General features: G+C 44.9%; 1 protein-coding gene across 4 annotated transcripts in view; it reads left to right on the top strand.

The window, feature by feature from the left end:
- Positions 1-2,371: 2,371 nt before the first annotated feature.
- The window catches only part of PCDH17 (protocadherin 17), a 97,880-nt gene continuing 88,289 nt past the window's right edge, over positions 2,372-11,962 (top strand). For all 4 annotated transcript variants that reach the window (XM_036094732.2, XM_036094733.2, XM_036094729.2 and 1 more), the window contains exon 1: positions 2,372-7,365. In XM_036094732.2, coding sequence (XP_035950625.1) covers positions 4,792-7,365 — 2,574 coding nt within the window. In that variant the 5' untranslated portion in view covers positions 2,372-4,791. The remainder of the gene's footprint in view (positions 7,366-11,962) is intronic.

Below are 11,962 nucleotides of genomic sequence, written 5' to 3'. Positions count from 1 at the left end.
TCTCTTTCTATACACTAGGGGGAAGTGTAACATAATTACTCTGGAAAGGGTGGTGGTCAAATTGTCTATGAGGATGTATTTCCTATCATGGGTCTCTTCCCAGACACTGTGTTTCTCCCCTCATTTGTGTAATAGCACAATTAATCATTGATAATCAATAAGCCATATTCCCCTGTCCTTGAAATATTTTCATTCTCTTGTTTTTGCCTTATTGTAAACCTCAAGTAAGGATATTTTATGACTTTGCTTGAATTAGTATATAATGCAAAAAAAAAAGCCATAGGTTTGTCATATTAAAAAAGTAATGATTAATAAAGGAATGTGTAATTACTACTCTTTATTTAAGTTAGCTGCTGCTTTTAAAGCATCAAAGCCTCAGCTTCCAAGGTACACATATTGGGACAGAGGTACCAAGCCTAAGGAGATATAAAGGTGAGGTTTCACAAACCTCACAAAGGTGAGGTTTAGGCACTCACTCAACAAAACAACCCAGATTTCTACAAAGCTCTAGCTTCCCTGTTTAGCAAAGGTATATGCACAAACTACCTACTTAGAAAATACAAAGACATTTTAGGATTTGAAGGTCTAGCTATAAAGAGCTCCTCTTTGAATTTTTAAATTGTTAAAGATAATCTCTTAAGGGAGTGGTGAATTTTGGATCCAGATCAGACTGTAAACTCAGACTATAAGTTATCTCATTGAATCCTCCAGGAAATAAATAGCTCCTTTACTTGAATCTTTAAGCAATTATCCCAACAACAATCATCAGAACTTTCTGTAATTGGCCTGGATTTGATTTTCTTTGAATCCTGAATGATTCATGTAACAGACTTGTACGTTAGTCATTCACAATTTATAAATGGCAACTTTAGTATTTATGAATTGCGATCAATATTCTAGCAATCAAAACACTCACCTTTTCTATTTCAATACTTCAATTTCCTTTTTCCTTCTTAACTCTTTCCCAGAACTGCAGGATCAGGAGCAAACCAGTCTTCACTTGTGGATGTTTGTGATAATAGTTTGGGAAGAAAGAATCTCTGAGATTAGAAACTGAAGTTGACAAAGTAAATGAATCAGGAGCCTATGTGTGTGTGTGTGTTTGTGAGAGAGAGAGAGAGGGAGATGGTAGTAGTAGTGGTGGTGGTGGTGTTACTTACAAAACATGAATCTTAACAGATGCCCCACTGATCTGCCTTCTGCTTTCCACTCAGCTTTTATGCATAGAAGCTTTGGCAAATGTGATTATCAACACTTATTTGGTTGAGATAAAATTCAGATTGCCTTATAGAACTTCAGTAACAAGATTGAATAACAAAACCCAAAAACTAGTGTGTGTGTGTGTGTGTGTGTGTGTGTGTGTGTGTGTGTACTGGGTGGGGTGTCCGCTTTACCTTAAATCAGGACTTAGCTGAGGGTGACTAAAAAGGGTAGAGTCCTAAGTATTATTTAGCCAGATTTGAGTTTTAACAAACTACAAAGATTGAATTGACAGTGAGCTTTTCTCCTTAAAGGAGAGGAGTTTTTCCTCTGGGAAGACACGCCTCTCCTTCACTGGGCTTCTGCTTTTCTTCTGAAACACTTTCATAATCAAGTGACTTTCCTTGCATGGGTGCCTGGGGACAGCTGATTTTTCTCCGAGGATAAAGAAAGTTACATATTGATTGCTATTGCTCCGGGTGTGTTTGCACCAGCTCCGGCAGAAGCGGGGCGCGAGCGCCCTCGCATTCACACACACTCGCTGAAATACACATTACACCCCCCCAGAAACACACACACACACACACCACGCACGCGGGTTCACACACACACACACACACACACACATCCCTCTGCACCACATTCAGACGGATTCACAGGCAGCCAGAAGATCTGCTTCTCTCTTGGCATAGGTGTATGTTTGGTGCCGGTGTGTGTGTGGGGGTACAGAAACCCATCGGGAAGACCGCAGCTACTTTATTCTGCAAGCACGCTGCGATTCCGGTTCCTGTGTACATGGAATAAAAAAAAAAAAAATAAATCGCTGTCAAACTTTTTTTTTTCTTTTAATTCTCCTTTTTCTGGAGGAAGACGGTGGAGGAGCTTCTCGCAGTAGTTAAAGACTCGGGAGACCCGGCGACGAGGCCCTGGGCGCCGCTGCCAAGGCGGAGCGCGGGGCTCGAGTAGCCCAGCTGGTCTCCCATCTAACTGATCTAATCAATGACTCTGAAGAGCTGGGGCTCCTGGCTCCGCCCCCGCCAGTCTCTTTTCCGCCTTCTATTGGGCGTGGGCCGAGGAGGCAGGGCCTTGTTCCTCACGCGGATTGGCTGGCAGGGAATCAGTATCAATGTTTAAGCGGCGGCGTGAGGTGAATAGAGTCAGTCAGCAAGAGGCGCTGGGGAGAGAGCTGGGACTGCGAGCCCGGCGGATGCGGCAGCGGCGGAGGGCGGCTGGGGAGACGCTACTCCAACTGTTGAATTTTCACCTTTCATTTCCTCCGATGCTTTGCTTGCGGAGATGGATTTATTTGCTTTGAAATCCGCACGTCTTTCGCAGGCTATGCGCTGATCCTGACAGGCACCAGATTAAAAGAGACCACCCGTGACAGAAAAGGAGGAAAAAAAAAAAAAAAGCCCTCCACAACGGACTGCACAATTAACTATGCACACCGGTGCTGGACTTTGTGAATAGAGAACATTGAGAGGAAAATCATGAACTATGATGCGGGGCTAAGCTGTGAACAGTCACTGGAATCCTGATTTTTTCTCTTTTTTTCCAGGACTCTGAAAGATTTGGGGGTTCCTCACGTCTAACCAAAAGGAAGGGTTTTTTAAAAATAAGTAAATAAATAAATAAATACACCTAGCAAAACAGACGCCTTGTTTTCCAGACCCTCGGACCCCGGCAGAAAGAGGTAGAGTAAAAGTGCTGCTGGATTCAGCTACACCTTCTTCCTTCCCTCCCTCCCTCCCTTTTCTCTCGCTTTTTCTTTTCCTCCAAAACATGAATCTGGCTTTTCTTTCTATAGAGTGAGTCAGAGAAAGCGTTAGGAAGAAGCCGCAACTAATGTCTGTGAAGGGAGGACCATGAGGCGAGAGTGAATACGATTCGTTCCACTGCTTCTGACTCATCGGGCAGATCGGAACACCTGCATTTCTGGATGTGTCATTCCCGTATGTCGAGGCGCCTCAAGAACCCGAAATAATGAGTAGACAGACCTGTGCCTAACATCCCCTCGGAGGTAGCTCTCAGGGGTGGGCGTCCCTGGCTGGGCCCCCGTGGCCGCAGCTCCTCACCCCCTGCCCTCCTCGAGTCGCCCAGAGAGACTGTTTGAGAGCGAGACTGCAGAATGCATCACGCCAAACCTTGATGTGTTTCTTTCATCCAGCCCACTCCTACTATTAAAAAAAAAAAAAAAAATTGACGGGAAAAAAAACCCCGCACTTTATTCGCTTCAAATATTCACCACTTTTATTCCTCGCCAAGGTTTTCCTTTCTAGATGAAGAGGACTGGGAGGCAGGGCCATTGGAAGGAGATGCTGAATAGAAAGAAAAGAGAGGCACTTGACAGCCCAGCCCTGTGAATGCAGAGACTGTTTCCCTTCTAGCGAGAGACAGGGAGAGTGTGTGTGCGAGGACTGGGAGGGTGGCTCCCCCTTCCTTTTTATTCCGCCTCCCCTTCCCCCTTCAAATCTGCACATCCAACCATGAGTTGCCTGTTGATTTCCTTTCGCCTGGGAAGAAAAGCAAACTGGAATTAAACTGCATCGAGAGAAGTCCTTGCTCTCGGGGAGAGAATGGGATGGTAGCGGCGGCTACTGGCTTGGCATAGAGAAATCAGAGTGTGTGTTCTACGAACAGAGGCGGAGATAGAGCTATATATCCCCCCCCCCCCCCCATAGACTCATACCGCAAACGCTGATCTGGCTGTGGCTTTCCTGATTTCGGGGGAGAGCCTTTTCCGAGGAAGAGAGGGAGGAGCCTGGTGGAGGGAGGAAACTACAAATCGGGACACTAGTTCTTTGCGCTGCATTTCCTCCCCTCCCTTTGGCTGCTCGGAAAGGAGAGAGAGAAAAAATACGCTTGGCTGGGAGATGCAGTCCGCCGCCGCCTCTGCCTCAGCCAGCAATGCAAGATTAGATCTCTAAATGCAGCAAAACACTGCCTGAAAACCGACAGCCCGCGAAGCCAGCAGACATTTCACAGGGCTCCAGCGAAGCTTCAAAATATATCTGACTCTCTCTCCGTTGCTCCTCATCCCCATCAATTTCATCGCAGGAGACGAGAAACAAGTAAGGATTTCACTTTCCCATCTGCCTGAAGACACACCTCCCCGTTCCCTCCCCCACCCGATGTGAAGAGTATTCCGGCGGCTACCGCGGGAGTGGATTTGCAGCGCCCTAGCGGAGCCAGGAAAATCCACGGATTCTTTACCATCCCTTCTAGACGCGATTTCCATCTCATCGCTGGCCTCATCGCTCAACTTTGAGTCGCCCCAAGTCCCGGCGGAAGAGACAAAGCCCCGGGCTCGCCCCCAGCCGCAGGGAGCCGCCGCCTTGCTCCGTGCCCCTGCAGCTTCGCTGCGCCGCCGCTTCTCGCCCAGTGCGGATGCTGTAGATCAACAGGTTCGGGGAACTTGAGCGGAATAAGGAGACCAACGGGTGCCGCAGCCTAGGAGCAGAGGGAAGGAAGGACCCACAGACTTGTGGCTCGTGTCGTGCGCGCACGCTGCGCCCGAGCCCCAGGCTGGCGCGCACCCACTCGCTCGCCCCTCCAGTCCGGCCGCTCCTGCCCCCACCCCACCGGTCTGGGATGTACCTTTCCATCTGTTGCTGTTTCCTCCTATGGGCCCCTGCCCTGACGCTCAAAAACCTCAACTACTCGGTGCCGGAGGAGCAAGGGGCCGGCACCGTGATCGGCAACATCGGCAAGGATGCTCGACTGCAGCCGGGGCTTCCGCCCGCAGAGCGCGGTGGCGGCGTCGGCGGCGGGCGAAGCAAGTCGGGTAGCTACCGGGTGCTGGAGAACTCAGCACCGCACCTGCTGGACGTGGACGCGGACAGCGGGCTCCTCTACACCAAGCAGCGCATCGACCGTGAGTCCCTGTGCCGCCACAACGCCAAGTGCCAGCTGTCCCTCGAGGTGTTCGCCAACGACAAGGAAATCTGCATGATCAAGGTGGAGATCCAGGACATCAACGACAACGCCCCCTCCTTCCCCTCGGACCAGATTGAGATGGACATCTCGGAGAACGCGGCGCCGGGCACCCGCTTCCCTCTCACCAGCGCACATGACCCGGACGCCGGCGAGAACGGGCTCCGCACCTATCTGCTCACGCGCGACGACCATGGGCTCTTCGCGCTGGACGTCAAGTCCCGCGGCGACGGCACCAAATTCCCAGAGCTGGTTATCCAGAAGGCGCTGGACCGCGAGCAGCAGAACCACCACACGCTTGTGCTGACCGCCCTGGACGGCGGCGAGCCGCCGCGATCGGCCACTGTGCAAATCAACGTGAAGGTGATAGACTCTAACGACAACAGCCCGGTCTTCGAGGCGCCCTCGTACTTGGTGGAGCTGCCAGAGAATGCCCCACTGGGCACCGTGGTCATTGATCTGAATGCCACCGACGCCGACGAGGGTCCCAATGGTGAAGTACTCTACTCCTTCAGCAGCTATGTGCCTGACCGCGTAAGAGAGCTCTTCTCCATCGACCCTAAGACCGGCCTGATCCGTGTCAAGGGCAACCTGGACTATGAGGAGAATGGGATGCTGGAGATCGACGTACAGGCCCGAGACTTGGGGCCCAACCCCATCCCGGCCCACTGCAAGGTCACTGTCAAGCTCATCGACCGCAACGACAACGCGCCGTCCATCGGTTTCGTCTCCGTGCGCCAGGGGGCGCTGAGCGAGGCCGCCCCGCCCGGCACCGTCATAGCTCTAGTGCGGGTCACTGACCGGGACTCGGGCAAGAACGGGCAGCTGCAGTGCCGGGTACTGGGCGGAGGGGGGACGGGCGGCGGCGGCGGCCTGGGAGGGCCCGGAGGTTCTGTGCCCTTCAAGCTTGAGGAGAACTACGACAACTTCTACACGGTGGTGACAGACCGCCCTCTGGACCGCGAGACACAGGACGAGTACAACGTGACAATCGTGGCGCGGGACGGGGGCTCGCCTCCTCTCAACTCCACCAAGTCGTTCGCTGTCAAGATTCTGGACGAGAACGACAACCCCCCTCGTTTCACCAAGGGACTCTATGTGCTGCAGGTGCACGAAAACAACATCCCAGGAGAGTACCTGGGCTCAGTGCTCGCCCAGGACCCCGACCTGGGCCAGAACGGCACAGTGTCCTACTCCATCCTGCCCTCGCACATCGGCGACGTGTCCATCTACACCTATGTGTCTGTGAACCCCACCAACGGGGCCATCTACGCCCTGCGCTCCTTTAACTACGAGCAGACCAAGGCTTTTGAGTTCAAGGTGCTTGCTAAGGACTCGGGGGCGCCCGCGCACTTGGAGAGCAACGCAACTGTGAGGGTGACGGTGCTAGACGTGAATGACAACGCGCCGGTGATCGTGCTGCCCACGCTGCAGAACGACACCGCTGAGCTGCAGGTGCCGCGCAACGCCGGCCTGGGCTACCTGGTGAGCACCGTACGCGCCCTTGACAGTGACTTCGGCGAGAGTGGGCGCCTCACCTACGAGATCGTAGACGGAAACGACGACCACCTGTTTGAAATCGATCCCTCCAGCGGCGAGATCCGCACGCTGCACCCCTTCTGGGAGGACGTGACGCCGGTGGTGGAGCTGGTGGTGAAGGTGACGGACCACGGGAAGCCCACCCTGTCCGCGGTGGCCAAGCTCATCATCCGCTCGGTGAGCGGCTCCTTGCCCGAAGGGGTTCCCCGGGTAAACGGCGAGCAGCACCACTGGGACATGTCGCTGCCGCTCATCGTGACTCTGAGCACTATCTCCATCATTCTCCTAGCGGCCATGATCACCATTGCCGTCAAGTGCAAGCGCGAGAACAAGGAGATTCGCACCTACAACTGCCGCATCGCCGAGTACAGCCACCCGCAGCTGGGCGGGGGCAAGGGCAAGAAGAAAAAAATCAACAAAAATGACATTATGCTGGTGCAGAGCGAGGTGGAGGAGAGGAACGCCATGAACGTCATGAACGTGGTGAGCAGCCCCTCCCTGGCCACCTCCCCTATGTACTTCGACTACCAGACCCGGCTGCCCCTCAGCTCGCCCCGGTCGGAGGTGATGTATCTCAAACCGGCCTCCAACAACCTGACTGTTCCTCAGGGGCACGCGGGCTGCCACACCAGCTTCACCGGGCAAGGGACTAATGCAAGCGAGACCCCTGCCACTCGGATGTCCATAATTCAGGTAAGAGACTTTTAGCCTAACTGGGACTTTACTTTATTGCTGGTTTGGGGAGCTGTCCTGAAACCTTGGGAACAGGACAAAGCCACACGGCCAGCAGCAGTGAGAGAGGAAAATTTTTTAAGTGAAAATGGTTCACACTCTTGCCACTACGTGTAGGACATATTCCATACATAACCTCTCCCATGTAAATAGTCTAAAGTCTAAAAAGATGTGAAAGTCTTACTTTTGTGTATTTTAAAGTTTATTTTTGTAGGCTTAAAAATGTTAGCAGTGTTCAGTATTTAGAGTTTATTTTACTTTATTTTTATTCGTGGGTCTGTATTTCTCTCCATAACAAAGGATTCCCAGAGTAGGAAAAAAAAAATGTTTTAGTTAAATTGCTTTTTAATTCTGCTTAAAAAAATCTGATGCCAAAAATGAAAGAAATGTATACTCAAATACTCAGAAGTTAACTTTTTCAGGTACAAAACAGCAACTAGTCAGAGAATTCCAGAGCCTGAATCTGAGCTAAGTTTTCACTCCTCACCAAAAAAGTCAGATTTATATTTTAAAAAGTGTTTTAAAGAATATGAATCTGATTTACTTTTTACAGTAGAAACTGCATCATGATGTCTCAGTGTAGTTTAAACTTTTAATATGTGAATTATGCTCTGAAGCTCTTTCAAAAGTTTGAGTAAATGTAGGCTTTGGATAATGACCGTTAACTGTCTATGAAAAGTTTATATTTATTTTGTCCTGATCTGTTTCTTGGAGTCATTGAGGAAGGAATAGAGTGCACCAGAGGGTCACAGACTCAATTTATATGGCTGAAAACAGGAGGCATATTTGGCATTAAAGGCACTTGACGCACCAAAAGGAGTTTCAGGATGTATTTAGTTTTCATACTATATATTTTCAGTATGTCTAAGTGATATTTAGTATATTTTAGATAGTATAATCCAAAGTTACTGATATATTAAAAAAAAAAGAAACCTAAATGACTGACCCATCGTGGACGTAGATGCTAACAATAGCAGGTGACTGTACTTTGTCTAGTCACTGCCTAGCTTCTTTTATCCACTATTAAGTTGTGTCACAGAAAAACTTAATTCTTGCTTATTATAAATGCATGTTGCTACAAATTACTCTGGATGAGCACTACTTGAAATTCAAAATTGAGATTAACTAAAAGTGACACTTTGGGAGGAAGATTAGTTTGGGGCAAATGAAGTTAATTTGTTCATAATTTTATGCTTTGAAAAGCAAATACCTTTTAATGACACTTGGCTCCGTAATGTTTTTATTATTAAAATGAATAGTAAAACTTCATAACCTTATCCTTTCTAACAGAAGTATAACAAATGCTAAAAGTTAGCAAAACATATTTTCTTATAATATTGTAATGTCCTTGTAAAACAGACTCTTGTAATTGGTGCTACTGAATACTGAAGTATCGATTGTAGTATTAAATCCCACTTTTTATGGTGTCTACTGTATACCAGTAATCATGATTTTCTGATGTCTATAAAAGACTGAACAAGTAGTATCTCCCTTAAAAAATATTGTGGTTTCTATGAAAGTCTTTCTGTGACTGTGTAAAACTGGTATTTATGATAATCTCTTTAGGGAGATATGTTAATATCTGTATTTATAGATCTTTTGTAGTCATTTTATATATACACATATGTTAAATACCTTTCTTCTATTTTTACCATTGACAACTACAAAGATATCACAGAGAGTTAATGTTTAATCTTCCATTTCAAGTGCTGTTAGTTGAATTCTTATTTAGGTTCCAGTAAAAATGAAGTTGGTGCAGTAGAATATCAGCAAGCCTGATTCCTTGGTCAGATTAGTAAGGAACAAATTTGGATGGAAGTATCCAGAAGGTTTCGAGGGACAGGGGTGCCTATATTGTATTTACACCATGCTGTTCTTTAAGCTGTTCATTGCTTGAGGAATGGATGGTGGTGATGATGGTGATGGTGATGATGATGATGATGATGATTCCTCTCAGTAGTAAAACTTAAGCCAAAGCAAATCTCACACATGCAGGGAAAGAGACAGATAATTTAAAAAGAAAACAAAAGACAAACTTCCTTGTCATTCCCTTTCTTCTAGAATCTAAATCCATGCCATAAAAACACAGAAAAACTTTCAGTTTTAAGTTCTTGAAATTTTTTCCAAGGTGACTCAATGTTGCAGATTGCTCTTGCCCTAGAAATATCCTCGATATAAACTGTTAAAACAGGCAATCTCTTACTCTTTTTTTTTTCCTGAGTTTTTGCAGTCTTATAAAGGATGCTTTGTAAATTCCTAATATGTTAATTTCCTCTTAAATATACCAAGTTTTTCTCAGTACCTACTGTTGAGAACAGAGTAAATTAACTATAGTGACCCTCCTTTCTTCTTTTTCTTTAAACTAGAATGCTGCAAACACTTTGCGCTGAAGTGACATGCTTAAATTCAAGTGCTCAGGTATCCAAAACCTTGTTTCAAAGTGCATTTATCAGTGTGTATATTTAACACAGTCTGCTGAGGAAACACGCTACTAATCTCACGTGTATTTCTGAAAGTAGTATTTTAATCCACGGAGTGCACTTGGACTAGCAGCTACTAGGTCTGCTTTAGCTTTATTTTCCAGTATGTTTGTGCTGTTTAGAAGGTGCACAGTGTATTTCTATTGATGGAATGAAACGTATTTCGTAATTGTTCTGAGATACACTGGTATGAAATTTAAGAATTTCAGGATGTAGAAGACTCATATTGCAGCTTAAATTAAGATTTTTTAAAGTATCAAATGATATTGTGTGAGTCACGGGGGTCTAAATTTTAAGGTTAAGATCTGTAGGTTCTTGGGCAAAGAGCATTTTTATTGAAAGTGAATGCAGAACAATCCTGTAAGCTGGTTACACATGTAACCACTATGTAGAAACAGTGGTTTGTGAGAAGAGATTTTATTCAGGGTTTTTTCAAGTTTCTCAGATGAAGTAAAATGTTTAAATAATAGACTAGTGATTAAAATATCCTCAATAATGTGAGTCGTAATATAACATTGTGTTAATGAAATATTTTATTCATTTTAAAGCTATAACACTGATTTTGAAAAATAGGAGCACAGATTTTGTGGTAGGTAAGGCAAATAAATTGTTATACAAATTTATAAAAGCACTTTTCATAGTAATTTTCATGTGAATTATTTTGTATGTTAATATGAGAATCTAAAATCAAGTAGAGATCATTACTAATTGTCACGAGTTACTGCATATCGAGGCTTATCAAGAATTATTTGTTCAGTCTCAGGGTAACTTCTCAACAGGTGTTTTCAACGAAGGCCTGGCTGAGAAGAGGCTGGGGACTTCTTCAGTGTTGGGAGAATTTCCAGTTTTATTTGAACATCTGTGTTTTCAGATTTTTTTGTAGCACTACTGCAAGTCATTTCAATATGAACTCATAGAAGATAATATATAGAGCCAGAATAAGATCTACTAAAATAAATTTTACAAAAGAATACATTCTCATGTGGTGTTTTATAGTTCAATTTTAAAAGATTCACATTAGGATTGACTTTAGACTTTTTATGCTAGGAAGAGAAAATCCTTTTGATATATGTGCATGGCCTTTTCAATAAAAAGGAATTAAACACATGGTAAATACAGTCAATCCAAATATATAAAAATGAGATTGCAGCATAGAGGACTAAAGTAGCATACCGTAGACAATAAACTCAGTATTTTGGAATTAAAATGTGAAAGAAAAAGTATATCTTTACTAGCAACATTATCCGTTGTCTGCCTTTAGTCCCACTTCTCTAACACAAGAGATTCTTGACTATAGGGACTGATGAGCTCCCAAGATGGTGATCTTTAAAAGTTCATATTCTAGTATGTTAGTGATTTCAATAACAAACATAAAATGTTGAACAATTTCTTCATATATAATTTTGAGGTTAATTTTCCACAATGTTGTTCTAAGATAGCATAGTTTGATTAGTTACATGCACTCATTTCCATAAACATTATATACATCTCTACTTATAAGAGGAATGATGGGCTAAATAGGAAGGGGATGTCTCTTTCCTATAGCAGGCCTCCAAGAGTGTCTTCTTCACTTGCCTTTTTTTTTTTTTAATTTTTAAAAGTTGGAAGGATTAATTCCTACTTTAAGTTAACATGAGTACATAATCATAACGCATTTTTTCGGTTTTACCATATATTAAAAATAGTATAAATAAGGAACAAAAAAACCTAAAAGATAATCAGCCATCAAGGTATTTTGAGTTTCTTTGGAGAAGAATTCAAAATTCAAATTATTATCATCATTTTTAATACATTGTTACTTTCATTCTTAGTTTTGTGTGCACCTATGAAAATCTCAGCTCCAATGTAAATTTGGGTGCATTTGTTTATTTTGCAATAAATGAAAACACAAAAGTATAATTTTTTTAATTAGATGAATTAGAAACCTGAGAACCTTGTTTTTACAGTTAGTTGATATAACTACTCATAGGTAATAACCTCTTCATCCATTAGTTTTTAGTTTTCAACAAAATTTCCAAAATACCAGCCAGGTAAAATATTTCATCATCCTTCCACTGAGGTGATAACTCATCAGTCTT

Source organism: Halichoerus grypus, chromosome 4 (genome assembly GCF_964656455.1).
Source record: "Halichoerus grypus chromosome 4, mHalGry1.hap1.1, whole genome shotgun sequence".
NCBI lineage: Eukaryota > Metazoa > Chordata > Mammalia > Carnivora > Phocidae > Halichoerus > Halichoerus grypus.
The sequence above is the reverse complement of the archived record's forward strand: the minus strand, read 5'-3'. Positions and strand labels throughout refer to the sequence as shown.